Below are 22,337 nucleotides of genomic sequence, written 5' to 3' on the forward strand. Positions count from 1 at the left end.
GTTCCACTTATGGGAGAAAACAAGCAGCATTGGGCTTTCTGATCCTGGCTAACTTCACTTAAGAACATGTTTTCCAGTTCCCTCCATTTACCTGCAAATGACAGAATTTCATTCTTCTTTATGGCTGAATGAAATTCCATTGTATATAAATACCACATTTTCTTAATCCATTCATCAGTTGTGGGGCATCTTGTCTGTTTCCATAACTCAGCTATTGTGAATTATACTGTAATAAACATGGGTGTGTAGGTGTCTTTATTGTAACGTTACTTACATTCCTTCCAGTATATACCAGGAGTGGTATTGCTGGATCATATGGCAGTTCTATTGTGAGTTTTTTGAGGAGCCTCCATACTGTTTTCCATAGTGATTGCGCTAGCTTACATTCCCACCAACAGTGTATGAGGGTTTCTTTTTCCCCACATCCTCGCCAACATTTGTTGTTTGTGTTCTTGATGATAGCCAATCTAACGGTAGTGAGGTGGAATCTTAACATGGTTTTGATTTGCATTTCCTTTATGGCCAGGGATGTTGAGCATTTCTTCATTGCTTTTTGGCCATGACATTAGAGTCTTTTTAGCCTTGTTCTGTTTTGCTTTTATGTGTGTTTCAAAAAGATTTTGTTTTTCAGATAATTAAAAATCTAAGGGCTAACCCTTTTGCTGGGTTTGGGAGGGTGTGTGAATGGAGAGGAGATGGCGGCCATGCTCCCTCATGTGCCTTTATACGTTTGTTCACCTGTGTCCACTTACATATAAGGGCTGAAGCTACCCTACCCTTCCCACTTTGCAGCCCTGGGTGCCATGCACTCTGGTGTACACTTCACATCATACTCTCAAAGTTACTTACAAGATTTTATTAAGTATAAAAAAACTTCCCTCCTTCCCATTTCTTGGAATTCTAGGGAGAAAAGACACCAGCCTGCCTCTTCCTCACCGCCATCCTCCCTCCTGTCCCATGCCCTAGGGTTTCAGCTGTCCTTCTCAGTGGGCTGAGGCTGGTATGCTGGACATAGGCTGTCTCTCCAGAGATGGTAGGTGATGGCTCCAGTGACAGTGAGCCAGGCCAGGTAGGGCAGCAGGAGCAGGGCTGCCAGCTTGTTGATGGGGTACCAGATCGGCATCATGCTCACCACCAGTCCATAAAGCAGCAGCAGGTATACCAGGGCCTGGACACAGGGGTGGGGATGGGTGTCAACACCTCTACCTTTCTGTGGTACCCTGATCCAACAAGCCAAGTCCCTGGGGCTCCATGGGAACCCAGAGAAATCTGCCAACCTGTCACCTTTTTCACCTGCTTCTGCACTACATCCACTACTGAGCTCTGCATGCCTTACCAGACCAGGGTTGTCTGCCTCCAAGAAGAACATCAGGACGGTCCAGCTGATAGGGAGTTGTAGAGCATAGAGGCCAAGAGGCAGGGCCAGGGGCCACCCAAAGCCCCCTCCCAGGTCCTTCCATACCAGGTAGGAGGCGTAACTATGGAGAGATGGTGACACAAATGCTCAGCAGGAGGGCGTTCTGTTGCACCTGGAGGAGGTTCTTTGGCATAAGGACTCTTGGTTACCAAAAGAGAAGCTTGTAGGCTGAAAAGTGGGCAGATGGGTATTGACCTCAGTTGAGGGTACAGGGGAGCTGGTGGGAGGAGTGAGGTATGGTGGTGGGGGGAGGGTATAGGAAACTTGGAGATGGTGGAACAAAAGGGTTGGTTGGAATCCTAGGCAGGCAGAGGGTCTCCTTCCATGAGACCCTCCCAAAGATGCAAGATGGAAGCGGGGAATCCCTTTGGAGGCTAGTATATAGCAAAAGCTCAGATACAGAGGGCTTGCTCCCACCCTCGTGGGTACCAGGACCATGTGTGAGAAATGCATGCTCACCCCATGACAGAGTAGATGGTTGTCCATACAAGCAATATAACTTTGTGCAATGGGCACCAGGGCAGCTTCTTGGGGCCCTCACACCAACCAGACATCCCATTACGAGTGAATATCCAGATCAGAATTGGCCCCAGGTGGGGCAGGCCCACAAAGATAGGCCCTTGAGGCCGCATTCACCTCAAGGAGGCAAAAATCTGAAAAGGCAGAGAACATGCTAATTGTGAGCTTTCTCTTCAGTCCTTTCCCTAGGTCTTCTTGTCTGCCCTCACCTCCTAACCTGATGCTATTCCCTGGCTGCAGCCCCTCACTGCAGTCTGGTCATGGAGATTCCACCCCCTTTCCCAACTTTGTCCAAGCTTCAGTCCCACTCCTCTGTACTGTCTCCAACCCAGTTCTCCATTGCCTTGCACATTTTGTAGTTTCCCATGGACTTATTTTCTTCACACCACTTATTTGGTACCGGGAGGATACTGTCCACTATTGGTAGCTGCTTCTGAGTGAAAGGCTTCCTTCCTACGGGTATCTGACTCCTAAAGGTCAGGTCCAGGAGTGACTACCTTTCAACCTCCCACAGTAGGCAGTGCTCAGCCAGGCCCACAGCTGGCCCTTAAAGACAGTGTCTTACCTAAGCTGACAGAAACTACCTTAGAAGGACCATGTTCTAAAGACAGGAGTCATAGACTTGTGGGACCTTTCTAGTCCCAAATGGGCCAGCTCATCTGCCTTGGCTTATCTCACAAGACCAGACAGGCACATTCAATGGGCCCACCCAGGCTAATCTCCTGACCAAACTCAAAGGCAGCCACTTCGGATCCCCTTCTCTGAAACCTTAGCTCTCCTCTGCTCCTGGAGGCCTTTCTATTTCCAGAGGGTCGGGCTGCAGACACAGTGTTCAGATTTCTTGTGGCGTGACTCTCAAGGAAACAACCACTTGATCTTTGATTGAAAAGCTGCCATGATCATTTGCATATTGCTTTCTTTGCATGTCTTCACACATGGGACAATGTGTAGACTGTCCTCCAACCAAGGCCCCCAAGTCAAAATCATTATTCTCACTTGTTCATGATATTTCAGCTTCCGTCCCATAATTGATGGGATTTGAAGGGGAAAGTATCTGATTATGATTATTTTCAGTGCTCCAGAGTGACTGCCTACTACATTCTTTACTGTCAGGGGTGAGGGACACTTGCCCTGGAGGATCCTGGGACAGGAAATGCCTGTCTGTGCATCTTTCTGTTTGTTTTTCTCTGCTCCTCACTGTCCTTTTGCTCATCCACCTTCCTATCTCACTGACTCAGTTTTCCTGTTTTTTTGGTCCAGAGTTGGAGGTCCCTCTCACTAACCGCCCCCAGCCCTCATCCTCCTTTCTCTTGTCATCCACTATTCCCCATGCCTCCCTGTTCCCAGGCTTTGCTCCTCTTACCTCAGGCAGTACACCTCCCAGGCCGAGTGCCTGATGATATGTGTGCAAAGCAGAGGAGGGTGAGGGACCCAGAGAAGGGTGGAGCAGGGCTCTCAACTAATGTGTTTTTCTCAGATGACAGGGTGGTGACACTGTTCCCCAGCAGTTGCTCCCCAAGCAGGTTGCTGCTTGCATGGCCACAAAGAATTGCTCTCAGCAGGAACTCCCCCTGCCCCTGGTCTGCTAGATCTTTGTGTGTGTGTGTGTGTGTGTGTGTGTGTGTGTGTGTGTGTGTGTGGTGCTGGTTGAACTCAGAACCTTGTGCCTACTGGTGAGCTGTCTACCACTGAGCTACATCCCCAGCCTTACTAGATTCTTCTTGATGGACCGGAGGGAGACCCTTGATGAAATAGTTGAGGGTTTGTCACTGTGAGACCTGGATATCCTGTAACAGTTCAACCTCGGGGCTACAGCTCTATTGCTGCCTGTGACCTGTGCATCCTGTGAATCAGTACTGTGTCAGTGGAGGTGTTGGGGCCCTTGGATTTCTCCAGAGTCTTTCTATAACTGGGATAATTCTGAAGTGAGGCCAGCACCAGTCTTGAAAATGAGTTCATGATCCATGGACACAGCCTTCTAGTTGGCATGCCCTGCCTGGCTTGGGCCTCAAGCTTGGCAGATCTTTCTTACACCTTTGGGACTTTATGCTGACAAGGTGACGGCAGAAGATAGAGGTGGGTGGGGAATCTGGGCAGGAGTGGCCTGGTGTTTCCCAGCAGAGTACTGCCTCCCACGCGCCCCAAAGAGGGGTAGGGGAGCGTGTCCCTGTCTGTTGGCAAAGTCCAGTCTCTGTGTGACTCAGATAGAGCTTTGTCCAACAAAGACAGACACCTCCCCTCTTTGTTCCTTGTCAAAGTTCTGAACACTCCTTCCTTGCTTGTCCTTTAGGCATGAGGTTTGTTTTCCAGATTGGCTGCACTTCACCTGTTCCCTCCTGACATCTTTCTAAGGTGGGGAACTGGGTTCCCCAGGGGGTGTCCCACCTTCACCCAGGGAAAGAAGCAGAGGGGGGAAAGGGTTGCTGTCAGTGATGAGAGGCAAGAGCTGAAATGAGAGCAGAGGAAGCTACTTCTTACCTTTTCTTTTTAAAGTTATATTTTGCTTTTGATTGACACATAATAATTTTGCATATTTATAAGACACAATGAGATGTTTTGATACATGTATACATTTTTAATGATAAAATCAAGGTAATTAGCATATCAACCACTTCAAACATTTGTCATTTCTTAGTAGTGAGAACATTCAAAATCTTCTATTTTGAAATATACATTATTGTTAGCTGTAGTCACTTTACTGTGTCACAGAACACTGAACTTATTCCTCCTATAGAATTGTAACTGTGCACCTTTTACCAATCTCTCCCCATCCCCCTAAGCTCTTCCAAGTCTCTGATATTTGCACTTCTATATTCATTGCAGCAGCATTCTCAAGAGTCAACCTAAACCTAAAGGACCATCAACAAATGGATGGATAAATGCATACAGATATACACAATGGAATCCAACTTTTAAAAACAGAAGGAAATCCTGTCATTTATGACATGTGAATTAAGCTAGACTCAGAAAGACAAATACTGTCTGATCTCACTTTTGTGCAGCAGAGTGGAAGTCATGTGTTTTCTGTGGGAGATGATAACTGGAGCTGTAGGAGTTCACCAGAGTTCCTTAATTGCAGGTCAGACCATGGTGGTAATAGTTAGCATTTATGGAGCACTCATTCTGTGACAGGGGCTTTTCATTTATTAGCTCACGAATAATTATCTCATACAAGATAGTTGTTATCCTCATCTGACAGACAAGGGAATTGAGGCTCAGAGGGGAAAGTAAAATTACATAGCCAACATGTGGGTCACCTGAGCTCCATATTGACAGTCTGGATCTAGAATGCATCCTGTTTGCGCTCAGCTGGTCATACATTCAACAAGTCTTTGTGGAGCACCTGCTCCATATCAGGATTCTTGGTCTGAAGAAACAGCAGCAAACAGAGCAGGAAGCTCCTTGTCCAAAGGGGCTTTCATTCTAGAAGTGCCATCTTTCCTAGGTAGAGTTCCTAAGGACTCAGGCTGGCAATATCCCCAGAGTCCAGCTTTCTCCCAAGGGCAGTGTCCCTCCAGCTCTGAGTGCAGAGACTGGAAAGAGCACTGGCTAGATATGGGTACTTCCCAATGCCCCCAGCAACTTGCGAGCTGGTAATGCTCTCAGCGCCTGCACAGTCTGCTTGTGAAGGAAAGGGTAGAACGGGACAGTGTTTCAGTGCCTGAGTCTGGGAGCTTCTTAGAGCTGCAGAGTCTTAGGCTCCAACCCAGACCTGCATCCAACTCAGTATCAGCATTTTAACAAGAGCCCAGATAACTCATGTGTACATTACAGTTTGAGAAGCTCTGGTTAAGGTTCCCTCCTCTTCTTACCTTCTGCCATTTTAGTAGTGGGGACTGGTGAGGATCACTACTTACCAGCAGAGGGCACTCTAAGGAGAGGTTTCCAGGTGTAGCACCTGCACTAGCTCCCTCTCTCCTCCCTTCCAGACTTGCGCTGGTAAGTTTACTGACTTCTGGAATCTTCAGCTACTCCCTTACCTTGGCTGGACTTTGCAATAGACAAGGACATTCTCCCCCACTCCTTTTTAGGGCAGCTGAGAGGCAGGACTCTGCCAGGAAGCACGAGGCCACTCCTGCCTGGATTCCCCACCCACCTCTACTTGCCTGGAGTCTGGGTCTGGTTGACCTCTGTTTCTCAGAGAAGGAGCCACTGTTCCGGGACAGGCCAGCGGCGTCTGAGAACAATTTGACAGTAAGGTGAGCACCCCCCTGGGACAGCTGCAGGGGGACAGGCACTGCAGTGGGGTCACCTGCGGCTCAGGGGAGGACCCAGGCCAGCTCAGCCTGGCCTGCCAGGTGTGGGAACCCTCTGCAGAAGGAGAGGAGGAAAAGGGCTTTAGAGAAGGGCTCCTATGAATGGGTGTGAGGAGCAGGAGGACGATTCTATACACTGTGGAAATGTATATTGTGTGAGTGAATGCACTTATGTGTGGACTCATTCATCCTGGAACTTTATATCCTGCAATAATAACTGGAGATCTATCAGGCGTTGGGGAGGCTGGTGAGAGCCAGTGAGGAAGGGGAGGGTATGAGCAGACTGTGCAGCGGGAGTCTGGATCTCTGGGCTGGAAAAAGCAACCCTCTGGGGACAGGTAACATCAGCATTCTAAAAGCTTTCATTTTAGGGAAATGCTACCCAGGGTGATCTGGACTGTGGGCAGGACAAGCTGGAGGAATGGGTGCTGAGGAGTCAGACATGGAGTTGGGACATTCTAATGAATGAGCTGGATCCTACTCAGCAAAACTCAGTACTCTTTTCCCTCCTGGGACCTAGGGGAGGATGGAGGGAATGCCTAGGTAGCTTGGAGGCTGGGCCCCAGGGCTGAGCTAGGGGAGGGCTTTACCTGCTTGAGGCCAGGTAAATGAAAGGGCTCCTAGGAGAGGCCCAGGGGGATTTGGGAGTGGTCCATACCAACCTTTCCAGGTTGGGAGGCTGGGCAAGGGGACACTGCCCAATGGAGTGAAGGGGAGGTGGACTCTGGTCTTCAGAGGCCCCAGAAAGGTTTGTTGCTTTAGAAACAGAGCCGGTCCCTTCCTTTCATTCCCTTTAGCTGGCCCATCCCTGCCTCCAGTGCCTTGATGGTCGGGTTGAAGGGCATCACTTGCCTTGGGACCTGGGATGTGCCTTTAGTTCCTTCTACTCATGTTTGTTTCTTTCTTGTCCAACTTCATTTCCTCTACAGGAGGGAAGAAAGAGACCTGGGAATAAAGAAGGGGTGGGGGAGAGTAGCATTTTTCCTTTCTGTCTTCAGTTGTTAATAATCCGTGCTCCATCCTAATGGTGGGGAGGAAGCTCAGCAGCTTCCTTACATGTGAAATGGAGATACAAATGACATCAAGCACAGGGCTGTGTGAGATAAAATGAAATAATCCATGTAGAGTGCTTTGACACACTGATGCAGAGTAAAGCTTTTGTGCATGATCTCTATTACAGTTACAGTTGCAATTTTTATTACTGTGGAAGAACCAAAACAAATGGACAGGGCATACGGAGCTTGTTGCTCTAACCCACCTTCCCACCATTGCCAACTCACCTGATTCACCTGCATGCCCTGCAAATGGCCTGACTGAAGGCTGGGGCACTAGCCACCAGGTTGGATTTCAAAGCAAAGGGAAAAATCCACCCCACCCCGTCCTGTCCTCAGTGAGGACACAGAGAAACAGGGCTTCAATTATGAGGATGCAGAGGAGTCTCTGCCTGGAAGGAGCTAAGAAGTTGGTGTAGTTTTTGTGGGCCTGAGGAGCGAAGGAAGAAGGTGAGCAAAGCTTAACTCCAGGTGGCTGGTGGAGAGAAGAAGCAGGGGGAGTGAATGCTGGAAGCCAGTGCAGACCCTCACGAGTCAACCAGAGGGGCCGCCAAGGACTTTGAAGGAGGACGTGGTGCCTTACTGAACTCAGCTGCCAAACAAATGAATTCCATTCCCTCAGCAGCTCCTTGAGGGCTGAATAAAACGTCATTTTTGGCAGGACTGAACCTCCCATGATGCGTGATACACAGCTGGTGCTCAGAAAATGCTCATCTGAGTGCAAAAGCCCCATGTGACAGCATGTAATCAACAACACTCAGTATGGGATGGGAGTGGCAAGAGATTGCCATGAGTAGGGAGACCTTCGAGGGCTGGGGTGACAGGGGAAGTGCTACTGACCAGTAGGGGTCCAGTTGGGGAGATGGGGCAGGTGTGAAGAAATAGGAAACAGCAAGGAGTGAAAGGCAGAGGCTGAGAATGAACTGGGTATGGGAACCCAGTCCTGCCAGAGTATGGAGGTTAATTAAAGAAAATTAAAGGGCCTTGAAGAGGGCCAGTGAAAGGAGTGGAAGTGAATGCAGGAAGAGCTGACATTTGTATGGGAAGCTGCTGAAAAGTTCAATGTGTGGCTACTCTCAGGTAACCAGTTGAGCAGGCAGTGAGTATATGCTTTTGCCCTGCCTCATTGCAACCGCCCTGTAGGCCCCCACCTTTGTTTTTCTTTCATTCTTTCTGCTTCCACTTTTAGCTTTTGTTACTCGTGTTGAATGGTGTGAGTTACCTTCGAATATTTCTGGTGAAGGAGGGGCATAAATAAACACACATTTGGACAGCAATTTATCATACATGGATCCTTTTCACATCATGTCATCCCATCCTCACAATCACCTGAGAGATTTTTAATAACTTCAAAAAAAGAATTACAAAGTTTAGGGCCAGATGTGGTGGCTTATGCCTATAATCCCAGCTATTTGGGAGGAAGAGATCAGGAGGACTGCAGTTCAAAACCAGCTTGGGCAAAAAGTTAGCAAGACTCCATCTCAATCAATCTTGGATGTGGTGGTATTTGCCTGTGGTTTTAGTTACATGGGAGACTGTAGGTGGGTGAATCTCAGTCCAAGGCCTGTCTGGGACAAAAACCGTCAGCCCTTACCTGAAAAATAACAAAAGCAAAACAAAGGGGGGAGAAATGAACCAAGCCTTGTATGCACATATGAATAATAAAAGAAAAAGGAAAAAAAAAAAAAGCAAAACAAAAAAGCTAACTAGCAAGTGTGAGGCCCTGAGTTCAAACTCCAGTACTGCTTCCACAATTATAAAGTTCATACGAATACATGTTTTGGTGTGAACAATTCAAAGAATACAGAAAACAAAACAGCTTAAGAGAATTCAGTTTTCATTGTATCTTTTAGTGGTGAAAACCAGGAATAGTTTGGGGTTGTATCATTCTAGACCTGTGCTGTCTAAGACAGGAGTCACTAGTTCCATGGCAACTGAACACTTGAAATATAGTAAGTTCCAGTTGAGATGTGCCCTCACTGTAACATACATATGGAGTTCAAAGACTCAGTGTGAAGAAAGGATGGGGACTATCTCACTAGTAAGTTTATATTGATTGCCTGCCAAAATAACATTTTGAATATATTGGTTAAATACAAATATTATTATTTTATTATTTGGTGGTAGCAGGGATTGAACTCAGGGCCTTGTGCTTGCTTTGCAGGCGCTCTACCCCTTGAGCCACTCCTCCAGCCCTCTTTGTTTTAGGTATTTTTTGAATAGGGTCTCACGTTTATATCCAGCTGACCTGAGTCTCCTGTTTATACTTCCTGTGTAGCTGGGGTGACAGGGATGTGTCATAACATCCAGCTTTTACTGTTTGAGATGGGGGGAGGTCTCTAGAACTTTTTTGTGTAGGTTGGCTTTGAACCTCAATCCTCTCATTCTCTACCTCCTGAACAGCTAGGATGACAGGTGTAAGCCATCACAACCTGCTACAAATATCATTCAAGTCTCTCTTGTTCCTTTTACCTTTTAACATGGCTACTAGAACATATTTGGCTTGCATTATATTTTTATTGCACACCACAGACCCTTCTCTGTACATTTACACACACACACACACACACACACACCCATACATACACTCACATATAAAAGTCTGTATCTATTCTAGTGTATACTGTTTTTGTGTGTGGTGCTGGTGATCAAACCCAGGGCCTTTGTATGCCAAGCATGCACTGTACCTCTGAGCTACACACCCACCCTATACATTGTTTTTTACATTAAGTAGATCAGAGGATGTCTATGTGTGTCTTGTTTTTTTCACTTAGAGATTTTGCTGTATCTGCACTTTTGAATAAAGGTAGATATTTTGTTTTGTTTTGTTTCTCATACAGAGTCTCACTGTGTAGTCCAGGTTGGCCTCAAACTCATGATCCTCCTTCCTCAGCCTCCTGAGTGCTGGATTACAGGCAGGTACCACCTTACCTGGCTCAAAGGTAGATATTTTAACAGGTGAAGAAACTGAGGTACATTAAGCAGTATGACAAGCTTATCTAGCCAAGATGACCGAGGTAGCATTTGAACTCACATCTTCTAGCTCCAAACTCAAGCTCATTATGCCTCAGAGTTTATGGTAATGTAGTCGGTGTTGGGGTGGGGCATGGAAGGTTTTTTTTCTTTTTTTTTAAACAGGGTATCATTATGTAGTCTAGGCTGGCCTTGAACTCCAGATTCTCCTGCCTTGGCCTCCTCAATGCTAGAATTATAGGTGCAAACCAGTATGTCTAGTTGTGGAAAGTTCTTGGCAGAGAGAGAGAGAGAGAGAGAGAGAGAGAGAACAAGAGAGAATGAGGCCTTGCCCCTGCAGTCCCATGGAAGCCAAGTTTTGACCTCTACAACTTAAAAGAATGAGCCTGGCTTTAATTCTTTTTCCCCCCTCTAGGTTCTTGGCCTTGACTGGCACTTGGGTGCAGAAGAGTCAGCCACATCGAGTGACCAAGCGGATGTGCCCCCAGGAGAGTTCCATCCAACCCTCCCAGTTCCTCCTGCTGGTGGGGGTCCCAGTGGCAAGTGCCCTCCTTCTGGTTCAGTGCCTTCGGTGGCACTGTTCTTGGTGGCTACCAGGAGCCTTCTGGAAGTCAGATGGCCAAGAGGACCCAGTGTCCCAGTCCACCCCACTACCAGAATACGAGGCTCCAAGGCAGTTCCCACCAGTCACATTGTCAGAGGTGGCTGCCTTCTACCAGGAACTGCACACGCCCACCCAGGGCCAGACTGTCACCCGCCAGTTGATGCACAAGCTGCTGGTGTTTTCTGCTCGAGAGGTGGATCACCGTGGTGGTTGCCTGATCCTCCAGGACACAGGCATTTCCCTCCTCATCCCTCCAGGTAACCACTCCCAGTTTCTTCTCAGGGAAGTTGTTCAGACTGCACATTAGGGCACCACATCTGAGGGGCACCATTGTTAGATGCCCTTATAATTTTGAAAATTGTTTATATTTCTGGTAAAACTTTAATCTACTCAAAAGGTGTACACATCATGTATCTTTTAGGACGACTTTCCAGCAGGTGGAAGTAAAGTGCTTTGTTCTAGTGACTCAGCAATAAGAGGGAAGACATGGCTTACAAGTTCAGTTAAGGCACTGTATGGGCTAGCAGCAGCCCTGGAAGGAAGGGAGGGTCTAATTTAGGTTTGCACCCAAAGTTAGCTCATAGTGGTCCCGCTCTCTTTCATTCCCTGCTCCTGTCGCACTGCTGGACACCCTCTTTCCTCCTGGGCTCCCATCTCACCTCCTCACTTACTCTGACTAAACTTCTTAAGGGCAGAGAGGTGCCTACTTGCCAGACCCAGCTTAGCCCTCTGTCTCCCCCAGGTGCTGTGGCTGTGGGTCGCCAGGAGCGAGTATCATTGATCCTGGTGTGGGACCTGACAGATGCTCCAACCCTGTCCCGAGCCCAGGGGCTGGTGAGCCCTGTGGTGGCGTGTGGTCCCCATGGGGCCTCCTTCCTGAAGCCATGCACACTCACATTCAAGCACTGTGCCCAACAGCCCAGCCATGCCTGCACCTACAGCAGCAACACAGCCCTGCTGGATGCCAAGGCCTGGAGGCCCCTGGGCCGGCCGGGTGCCCATACCTCCCGGGACGAGTGTCGTATCTTGCTCTCCCACTTCAGGTAGGCAGGTGCCTGCTGACCTGTTCTGCCCTGGTATCTCTAATACTGTTATTTCCTCTGCCTCATCCTCATCTCTCTATAGAACAGCCCCTTTATCTGTCCAGGATGGCCTGCCAATCCCTTATGCCCCTGTGCCCCTCTCCTATGTTCATGGCAGCTCATTTCATTCCACTCCTACATGAGACTGTGTACCCCATTGCTGTCTCTCTGCCCATAGGGAGGTGTCTGACTGTCTAGAGACCCACCTCTGTCTCCCTATAGCTGTCCCTTTCTACCCTGTGCCTTTTGTCAAGGACTGACCCTAAACTGTTTAGGACAGTTTGTCCCCTCCAATCCCACCTCATGTCTGTCCTCTATCTCTGACTTTCTAGGATCTTAAGTCCTCTGCCTCCCACTGTCCTTGCCATCTATTGACCAGAGCAGGGCCATATGTGGAACTCTTCCCAATCATGGGGACCATGAGCCCACCTTCCCTGATTCCACTGCCAGAGAATATGTGCTGGTTCTTCTTCCCACTTGGTGACAGTCACCATGACATTCTCACTTCTTGACTATCTAGCCACTGCACACATCAGGTCCTCCCTTGATGTTCCTTTGGAGTTCTCTCCTAGCCCCCACAAAGGCCCCTTGGGAGATGACTGCCTGGTGGTAGATGCCCTGGGGTCTCTGCCATTGTCTCTCTCCACAGCCTCTACACCTGTGTTCTGGAGGCACCTGTGGGCCAGGCTGCCCGCAAATGGCTGCAGCTGGCTGTGTTCTGCTCCCCATTGGCACCGGGGCAGACACACCTGCAGCTGCGAGTCTACTTCTTGAACAACACACCCTGTGCCCTGCAGTGGGCCATGACCAATGAGCAGCCCCATGGTGGGCGCCTACGTGGGCCCTGCCAGCTCTTCGACTTCACTGGGGCCAGAGGTGACCAGTGCCTGAAGCTCAAGTACATCTCTGAGGGTGAGGGAGGGGGCATCTTGGGCACAGGGAAATAGGGAATCCCATGAGAAAGAGAGGTTCAGGGCCTACCCTGGGCTGGAAGTTCAGGAACCCTAAGTTTCTTTCTCGGACTCCTGGGCTGGACACAGTCTCAAGGAGTACTCCTGGATTTTGTGGCTACCTCCAGGAGCCCCAGGCTCTGTCCACATCCTTCCTATGCTGCCCATTCTGCCCTTGCCAGCCACTCCAGGACAGGGTGATGCCAGATGGGAGGTGGGAGGAGAGGGGTTATGCCTGCAGGAGCAGGGAGTGAAGGGTAGCTGGGATTGGGAGCCATGTTCCCAGTCTTCTCTGACTGGACCCTCTTTTCCTAATGGTGGAGCTGCTGGCATTGCTCATGGGACACACTGCATTTCTGCAGTTCTAGACAGGGAACATGGTGCATGGCTGCTTCTGGGGATGATGTAGGAGGTGGAAGTCTGTGGGGAGGGTGATGGCCTGTATGCTCTGTGTGCGTGAGTGTGTGTGTGTGTGTGTGTGTGTGTGTGGCAGGGAGTATATGATATAGAAGAAGCAAGGTCACTCTGGGGCTCCCACCCAGGTCAATGAATTCCCATTTACTTAAGACCCTCCTGCCTTCACATGTTCTCATGCCTCCCCACAACCTCTTTAAAGCTTTACGGAAGGCCCATCTCTATTGTTCTCTGCCTCCTCTCTAGGTTGGGAGAATGTGGATGACAGTAGTTGCCAACTGGTTCCCCATCTCCACATCTGGCATGGAAAGTGCCCCTTCCGCTCCTTCTGCTTCCGGAGAAAAGCAGGTAGTCCAGAAACCCCAAGTTCACTTCCTGCCCTCCCATTTCCCTTCCCTTCTCAGCAGCCCTGTAGTGGGGTGCTCTGCAGTTCCACCTTGGTTGTGCACATACTTTTTAAAGGTGAGGAACCACAGCAGATCTTTACAGAGAGACGGGCAGCGAATCCTATCTTGCTTCTTCAGAGTCCCCAAAGTCTTCCTGTAGAGTCCCTTTGACTTTTTTGCACTCTTCCCCATGTCTTTTCCTCTCTCACCTACTGTGTTCTCACCATTTCTTTGTAGCCAATGATAATGAGGACTGCTCAGCGGTAACCAATGAGATCATTGTCACCATGCACACCTTCCAGGATGTGAGTTGTGTTGAGGGGCAGAGAAAGAGGAGGGCCTGTGGGAATCCTGGGTAAAGTGGTTGAGGGGTCTGGTGTCCAGATTAAGCACATAATCAACAGAGGGAGATGGTATTTTTCACAGCCATACCAGCTCTTTGAGGAACTTTGACCATCTGCCTCCAAGTTATCCTCCATCCCTGACTCTCTTGTCTACCAATGGATGATTGCAGCCGGAGGTTAAAAGAACCAAACCTTAGATTAACACCTTCTGCCAACTCAGGGGAACTGGGGCACCAAAGAGGCCTGGCCTCTTCCAAGGCTGCTATCTGTACCTGAGATAATGCTTTGTATCTTCAGTGGGAGTGACCAGGAAGGGGGTCCTGGACAGGTGGGATGGGAGTTAGGTCTCTCCCCTCCCTCCCACAGCCTCAAGGGAAGATATGAAGAAATCGGGGTTGAGAGTCTGGGGAACCATGGTGGCATCTTAGTAGAAGGTAGGCAGATGCCCTCATGTTGACACTTGGGAATAAAAGTTGGGTTGAAGGGAAGGGGCCCCAAAGCCTGAGTCGGGTATATCTATTATTGGATGACCTCTTGTGCCCCATGACTCCATCCAGGACTTCTCCTGGCAGATTAAGATATACTGTTTGGTCTTCATTGTTCCCAAAGGGATCAGTGGTAAAACTTATGGCTGAATGTGGGGTTCTGGTGTCAGGGAAGCAAAGGGTAGAGAGTTCTGGGTGGGGTGGGTTGTATCTCCTGTGACGTGGTTCTGGGTGACAGGCTGAGGAAAGGCATGAGGAATGGAGCTAGGCCCCAGCTTCTTACTCATGGGGGCATCTTTTGACCTCTAAGTGTGTTCCCTGCCCCTCTGTTGACTCAGGGCTTGGAAACCAAGTATATGGAAATCCTCAGATTCCAGGCATCAGAGGAGGAGTCCTGGGCAGTGCCACCCCCTGTCACCCAGCCACCGCCTTGCAATAGGTGAGACAAAGGTTGTCTAGGGGATGCTTGGGATTCCTGCTCCAGCACCCACAGGTCAAGTACAGCATTGGTGGCTGGCATAGGAGAATCAGACTGGGTCTCTTTGGTCCTTCCAAGAATACACTTTCCCCTTGTCCTAGGCTGCCCCCAGAGCTCTTTGAGCAGCTACAGATGTTGTTGGAGCCAAACAGCATCACAGGAAATGACTGGCGACGACTGGCCTCCCACCTGGGGCTCTGTGGCATGAAAATACGGTAAGAAGGGCAAGGTCTGTGGATGGAAGTAGAGGGTGGACTGGTCTGGGGGTTCCTAAGGTCATCCTAGGAACTGGACCACAAACAAGGGGATGACTTAAAGTTAGAGAATGACCACTCCCTACCTTATTCTCCACAGAAGGGCAGCAGCTCTTTCTATCTTCAGTACCTAGAGTGATGCCTGACTCATAGCAAGTGCACAATAAATATTTAAGAATGAATCAATTACCACGTGAGTCATTGGGTACTAGTGAGCTTGCCACACTGGCCTGAGTAGAACAGCAGATTACAGGATGATATTTGTAAAGCATGTAGCTGGGTGCCTGGCACATGTTACCTTAGTGAGTGTTAGCAATCATGGTGGCAATGCTGCCATGGTGTCTGTCAAGTAACTCACAAAGGAATGAGTAGGAGAACAATTCTGAGCAAGGTCCCAGAGCCCAGGCTGAGTGCAGTAGTCAGGGAAGACTTCATCTAGGAGTGGGGCCAGAGCTGGGCCTTGAAAACAGGGTGGTTTTAAAACCCAGCCATCTATTTGAGTATTTATCAAGCACCTATTTAGTCCTGCTAAGTACTGGGCTATAAGAAGAATGAAATATGCTTTCAGTTCTCAGGCGCTTATGCTCTCTATGTAGTAAGGGATACAGAATGCATAAAAACAAAGGCAAGTGCTCTTTGTATCCAATGTTGCATAACACATACTGAAGACAGACACAAAATAGATGAGGCAAGAATATCTGAGCTGTGACCAGAGAGGGGCCAAGAGTAGACAATCAGAAAGGGTTTGAGTGTAGAGGAGACTGGAAGAGGAAATCAGTCTTTCTGTCTGAGGTGGTTATGAGTGTGGTGTGTGCAAGGTGAGACAACAGGGCTGAGGATGAAGGAGTTCAGGGTAGGAGGAAGGGAGGACAGTGGAGAAAGGCAGAGCATGGCTGGGCTGTGGATGAACCAGTAAGTCAGGAGTGTGGGCTTGGTTAGTAGGCAAAAGAGACTGTTTTTTGAGAGCCAGAGGGTCATGATAGAATCTATAGTTTAGAGCACCTGATTCCTTACTAGGGGATGGGACGTCAGCTCTCTGACCTGGAAGAGGGAGGAAGGAGGCAGTCAGGAGGCCTAGGTGACACAGGAGTGTGTTTGGGCTGGGGAAAGAGGAAAAGGCCATTTCAGAGCCTCAGAGTTGGAAGCAACCTTAGATATCCTCTTATGCAAGCCCTGTGCTCAGTAAGAGGAAACTGAGGCCCAGGGAGGAGCAGGACCCAGGGAGATAGATGACTCTAAGCCAGGACAGGCTCAAGTTTCAAAGTCCTGAATCCCCTGGAAGGCAGGCAAGAGTAGGAGGAGGACCAGAGCTCTGGTGGGAACCGGGGGTGTGATGGGGGGGGGCGGAGGTGGATGGTGGGCCTTGCTGCTGTGCTTGGAGAAGACTGGGATCTGTCTCTGCTCTCTCCCCCGCGACCCACTTGGGGCTAGGTTCCTGTCCTGCCAGCGCAGCCCCGCGGCAGCTATCCTGGAGCTGTTCGAGGAGCAGAACGGCAGTCTGCAGGAGCTGTACGACCTCATGATCACCATGGAGCGGCTGGACTGCGCCTCCGTCATCCAGAGCTACCTGAGTGAGCCACCCGGTGGCAGCCCGGCCCGGGCCCGCGGCGGCGCCCAGGAGAACCAGGCCCTGGAGCTGAACGAGAAGCTGTGAGCGCCCGGGGCGGCGCGGGGCGGGAAGAAACGCCGCAGCTGTGACTGGTGTCTCCCACCGTTCCCCGCCAAGCCAGCGGACCGTGCCACGGCCACCTTCGAGACCCGATCGCCCTCCACCCGGGAACTTTGGCCCGAATGCAGGTCCCATTCTGGCCGCCAGGAGGCGCGGGAGCCCGGGAAATGGCCACAATCCGGCTATCTTCCAGAACGCTATTTAATAGACCAGCAGACTGCAGGTGGCCCTGTGGGCACGCCTTGGCAATAGTTCAGTCCACAAGTATTCACTGAGCACTTAGTAGGTCCCAGCACTGGGCTGAGATCACGGGGAGTACCCGAGTATTTAAACTAGAGCCTCGATGACAAGCAGTTCTCTTGCAGGAATCAAGCTGTCCCCACAGGAGCTGAGGGCAAAGGGTAAAGCAGCACATTCAAGCATCCCTGCGGCTAGGGAGTGTGGTCAGCGTGGAGCTGGCCTTCCCTTTAGGAGTTGGGAAGTGAGGGAGCTGATTATATGCTGGAGGAAAGAGAAGGCTGGCAGGAGAATATTGGGAGACATCTTTGGGTGGGGAATTCAGGGGAAGGGAGTGATTGCACTGGGTAGGAGCCAAGTGTGAACCTGGAGGGCTGCAGACAATAAGGAGCCCTCCTGATGGGTCCAGGGAGGGTGGCAGGACGTTCAAGGCCAGATCTAGAGATGGGCAGGTATATCTGCTGTTCACCATCTCCTCTACCTTTGTGTCTTCATGCCTGGCTCACACCTTGTCTTCCCTCTCTGCCATTATCTTTCCACAAAACATTAAAACTGAGAAGAAACCTCAGAATTAACATTCTTGTTCAACCCTTATATCCCTTCATTGCCAACTGTGTGAGTTTCAAGTCTCTGACTTCATTTTTCTGCTTTTGTTTCCTGCAGTTGCTCCATCTCTGGATGGGTGGGTATGTCATTGTGTTAATCAATGCCTTAGTGTCGTTTTTTTCCTTTACCTGGTTACCGTGCCCCGTCTTTGAGTGTTTCTTCCTCTATCTGAAATCCTTAGTCATTCCCCTCAGGCGAGCATCTCCAGACTCATGTCATGTATCAAAGGCTATTGAAAGAGCCGGGGCTAGCCTAGGAATGAATGAGTGGGTTATTTCCCCATGGATCAAGATCCAGTTTAGGGTCAGGAAATAAAGACTAGGGGTTAAAGAACACCACAGAAAAAGTACTTATTCAGCACCTACTGTGTGTGAGACACTGCTACAGAAGAGATGAATACAGAAGAGATGAATAGGCTGCGTCCTGAAGAGAGAACAAAGGACTTGGCTCAATGCAAGCAATGCCTTTGTTTACAAACAGGTGTTGTTAATTTGCCCAAGGGCAGGCAATCTCTCTGGTAACACTAACAATTCACTTCTGTATTTAAAAAATTAATGCTTTTAAAATGATGAACAATATTGTGTGGTAAAATATGAAAATTGCCTTTCTTTGTTACTGGCTGTATTTTGTTCAGATTGGTCAATTTGGATGTGGGTATGAATGGTTTTGTGTGGAAAATTATACCTATGGGGATGGGTTGGAGGGAGGGAGTTGGTACATTGTGCTTCCTGTATGAAAATTGTCCAGCATGGTAAATCAGACAGGTCATTTCCCTTTTGTTAGAAGCAAGCCTTCAGAGTCAAACCCCTCCATCCCCTGCCCCGCTCCTTGAGCCCCAGTTGTCTTCTCCCATCCTCCTCTTCACTCCTCCCCACCTCACTGGGTTTTTTTGCCTATCACTCCAGGTTGGTGTCTTGACCTTTTCCCATGTTACTTGACTCAGGATTGGACTATGAAAAGCTCCTTCCTCTCCCCATGCAGTCCTGGCAGTTTTTCCAGGAGTTCCCATGGGCTCTTCCCTGTCCCTCAGGCCAGTCAAATCCATCTTTGTACTTCTTCCTATCCTGGAACACATTGTTTTAAGTTGTAAAAAGAAGCCATGGGTTGGGTGTGGGTGTGGGTGGATGTGGGTGTGGTTGTATATTGGTGTGGGTGGGTGGGGCGGGAGGTGTTTCCCCATGGTGGGATAAAATGCTTTCTGGTCCCTAGTTCATTTTCTCAGAATGGGTTCCCAGGGCTGGCAAAGGGAGTCTTGGAAATCCTAGGGTAGGTGCAGGCTATGAGATTCCTGTAGGGGAATCTTTCCTTATTCAAGTCAAACCCATTGGCTTATATTTACTGATACCTAAAGCCAAAAGGGTGTGTTCCAGTGGGTGTCAGGAGATGTAGCGCTTAGCCCTTGCTCTTGGGCTGCCTAGAACGGCTCTCATCTTTCTGGACTTCAGTTCTCACCCTTGGAACAAAGCCACTTTGCCTCCTCCCCCTTGCCAAGCCTCCTCCCCCCGATTGAGCCCACAGACTGGGCAGATTGCACACTGGCGGCCCACAACTGGTTGCTGCCTGTGGTCTTACCTCTAGCTCTTTCCCTGATAGGTTATCTGCCTGATCCCTAAAAACAAATTCAATGACTTTTGCTCTGATGCTCCCCCATTGGGTTTAGAGTGTGTGAGTGGAATGGGTGAATGAGAGGGTAAGGTTGGGCCTAGATCTGTGGAATTAGAGCCTCCAGTGCTCAGAGCTAATCCCTGCTCTCAGAATCCCTCTAACTGCTGGGTGATATAAGCACTGACTCCTAGGTCTGTGCTGTCCAATAGAAATATAACAAAAGCAACATATATAATTTTACATTTTCTAGTAGTCACATTGAGAAATGTAAAAGGAAACAGGTAACATCAGTTTGAATAATATATTTTGTTTAAACTACTATATCCAGAATATTATCATTTCCGCATATCATCAGAAAATGAATGGTATATTTTAAATAATTTTTTCATATTAAGTACATCACAATTTGTATGCTGCTAGAGTTTGGATCTGAAACGTGCCCCAAAGATACATGTGTTAAAAGCTTGGTTCCCAGCTTGTGCTATTGTGCTGGTGGAACCTTTAGAAGTAGGGTCTAGTTTGAAGAAATTAAGTCATTAGGGGTGTGCCCATAAAGAGGCTATTAGTATGCGGATCCCTTTCTTTCTGCTTTCCAGCTACCATATGTGAACAGGTCTCTTCCACCACATGCTCCAGCCATGATGTACTATGCTGCCACAGGCCCAAAGTAGAAGGGCCAAGTGTCCATGGACTGAGATCTCTGCAACAATGAGGCAAAAAATGGAGTAAGTCAAAATTTTAAGTTCATTGGAACAATTCCTCATTTGCACGACATTTCAAGGGATTATGGATCCAACTTTACAGTGTACTTGCACCTCAATCTATCCATCAAATATTTGCTGAATATCCTGATTATGCTAATCCCTGCACAATTTGTTGGTGATAAAAATTAAATGAAGGAACCCATCTTATTCTGTAGGAGCTCTGGGATGGTGGGAGTTAGAGGGAAGGGCACTTTCCTTTCATGCTTCCTTGCATTTGACTTGAGGAGGTGGCAGTGGGGTCCAGACCCGCACTCTTGGCATAGGAATGGTTCACTCTGCAGCCTGGTGGAGAGGCAGTGGAGTCTGAGTCAGGTGTTCCTTGGCTTACCTAGCACCTCAGGTGGGCTGTCGGTTGCTGACAACAGAATCTACTCTGCCTGGTCGTGGCAGATGGGATTTCTTATAAGATACTGAAGGATAAACAATCGTCCAGAGGACTGGAAAACAGATCTGAGATAAAGTTTCCAGGAATGGTGTTCTAAACTGTACTCTAAGACCAGCTCATGGAGGAACCATGACTGCTTCTACTGAGCATCACTAACGTTGGCATCTTGATCCTGGATTTCCCAGCTTGCAGACCATGAGAAATAAATTTCTGTGGCTTGTAAGCTACCAGGTCTATGGTATTTTTATTATAGCAGCCTAAACAGACTAATACAATAAGCTCACTAACACTGATGAATTGGTTTATTCAGTGCCTCCTTTCACCCCATGTGCCTTCTTGAGGCTGAAACACAAATTACATTCCCCAGACTTCTTAAGAGTTTAGATATGTTTGTATTCTGCCAATCGACTGAAGTCAGGTAGGACTTTGATTTGGAATTGGAACAATGTGGGGTGTTAAAAAGGAAATGAAGCTGGTGTTTATTTTGAGGGGCTATAAGTTTGACTTAGAGTGTATTCCTTCAGTCTTCCCAGTGATTTGTGAACAGTGTTTCCACAATATATTGTTCATGCTTCAACTAGCCAGAGAGGACTACACAGTGCACAATAAGGACCCCTGTCCAATGTGCCAGTGATTCTTTCTCTGGACAGTCTATCTTCACTCTGAATCATACTCTTCCTATTTGATTGGTAGTAAAGAGTCTATAATATCATGAAAAGATATTACGAGAGGCCATAGTATTAAAATGTCTCCATTAGACAAAATAAAAATGTAGTGATCCTAAATTGACTTCACTCTCCCCCAATTAAAAAATAAAACAAAAATACAAAACAGAATGTTTGTTTAGTGAGACCTGTCATTCTTATTCACCTTTTTTAAAGCCTTACACAATTATGCTTATTGATGTACTCAGGATACATTTGACTGCTTACTCTGTACTGAGGATCACGGTGGGCCTTCATTTATTTTCTTATCTTTGGGCAATCTTCCTCATGCTGGCTTTAATCCACCCTACACTAGTTTCTTGTTGGTAGAGATGTTATAGCTTCTGGCCAACAAAAAGCTAACATCAATTCTAGCTGGTTACTGTCATCATGTTATAAAGATATCAGCCCAAGGACAGGAATATGCTTCATATTACTTATCAGCCTTCAGGTGGGAATGGATTCAGTTTCCAAACACACTAGGAAAGATACAACCAGAAAATGAAGAACAGTGTTTGGGAAATGCTCAAGAGGGTGAATATGGGATTATAGAAAAGTTCCTTAGTGGAGCAGAGAATGGAGATGAGGATGGGGAAGGGCCCAATCCCTGACCATTCTGTCCTCCGGAATCCTGGATAAATATAATGAACATACACAATAGGGAAGGGAACCCAGTAGCGTTGATTGTCTCAGAACTTGACAGGAGAACCTTCACATCGGTATTGTGTCTATTGTGTGCTCACCCATGACATTTCTCAAAGTCAGGCTGTGATCACTCTGGCTGAAAAGACTGTTACGATTTTGATATGAAGTATCTCCCTAAAGATGCATGTGTTGAAGGCTTCATTCCCAATGTGGGACTTTTGGGAAGTGAATGGGATCATGACTTCGTCAGTGGAATGTTCCATTGATGGATTCACAATTTGATGGCATTATCGGATAGTGGTGGAAATTAGGAAGTAGGACAGTAGTTGGAGGAAGTAGGGTACTGGGGATGTACCCTGGAAACATATACCTTGTTTTCTGCCCCTTTTCATTTCTCTCTCACTCTCTTCCTCCTGTCCACCCTGAGGTAGGTCACCATGTCTACCACGTTTCCTGCTGTGCTGCACTGCTCACCATGCATGGGCCCAGAAGCAATGAAACCAAGCAA

General features: G+C 48.3%; 2 protein-coding genes across 2 annotated transcripts; one reads left to right on the forward strand and one right to left on the reverse strand.

Moving 5' to 3' along the window:
• Positions 1–882: 882 nt before the first annotated feature.
• Positions 883–3,360, reverse strand: Tspo2 (translocator protein 2). Its single transcript, XM_020181411.2, has 4 exons — positions 3,300–3,360; positions 1,877–2,070; positions 1,337–1,478; positions 883–1,168 (listed from the first exon to the last, which is right to left on the reverse strand). Exons 2-4 carry the CDS (start codon positions 2,047–2,049, stop codon positions 971–973), a joined length of 513 nt encoding a protein of 170 aa, XP_020037000.1. The 5' UTR covers positions 2,050–2,070; positions 3,300–3,360; the 3' UTR covers positions 883–970.
• Positions 3,361–5,977: 2,617 nt separating this feature from the next.
• On the forward strand, positions 5,978–18,369 carry Unc5cl (unc-5 family C-terminal like). Its single transcript, XM_020181410.2, has 9 exons — positions 5,978–6,135; positions 10,633–11,078; positions 11,564–11,864; positions 12,553–12,815; positions 13,514–13,615; positions 13,891–13,958; positions 14,821–14,921; positions 15,062–15,175; positions 16,646–18,369. Exons 2-9 carry the CDS (start codon positions 10,694–10,696, stop codon positions 16,866–16,868), a joined length of 1,557 nt encoding a protein of 518 aa, XP_020036999.1. The 5' UTR covers positions 5,978–6,135; positions 10,633–10,693; the 3' UTR covers positions 16,869–18,369.
• Positions 18,370–22,337: the final 3,968 nt, after the last annotated feature.

This window comes from Castor canadensis, chromosome 8 (genome assembly GCF_047511655.1).
Source record: "Castor canadensis chromosome 8, mCasCan1.hap1v2, whole genome shotgun sequence".
Lineage (NCBI taxonomy): Eukaryota > Metazoa > Chordata > Mammalia > Rodentia > Castoridae > Castor > Castor canadensis.

What these genes read in the sequence shown, in the direction of transcription:
- Tspo2 (XM_020181411.2), bottom strand. Translation starts at nt 2,049, where the DNA reads ATGCGGCCTCAAGGGCCTATCTTTGTGGGCCTGCCCCACCTGGGGCCA. An exon ending in ACCATCTACTCTGTCATGGG is followed by an intron (nt 1,479 to 1,876) that starts GTGAGCATGCAT and finishes ATCTCTCCATAG; the next exon opens with TTACGCCTCCTACCTGGTAT. An exon ending in AGGCAGACAACCCTGGTCTG is followed by an intron (nt 1,169 to 1,336) that starts GTAAGGCATGCA and finishes CCCTGTGTCCAG; the next exon opens with GCCCTGGTATACCTGCTGCT.
- Unc5cl (XM_020181410.2), top strand. Translation starts at nt 10,694, where the DNA reads ATGTGCCCCCAGGAGAGTTCCATCCAACCCTCCCAGTTCCTCCTGCTG. An exon ending in GCTCAAGTACATCTCTGAGG is followed by an intron (nt 12,816 to 13,513) that starts GTGAGGGAGGGG and finishes CCTCCTCTCTAG; the next exon opens with GTTGGGAGAATGTGGATGAC. An exon ending in CTCTGTGGCATGAAAATACG is followed by an intron (nt 15,176 to 16,645) that starts GTAAGAAGGGCA and finishes ACTTGGGGCTAG; the next exon opens with GTTCCTGTCCTGCCAGCGCA.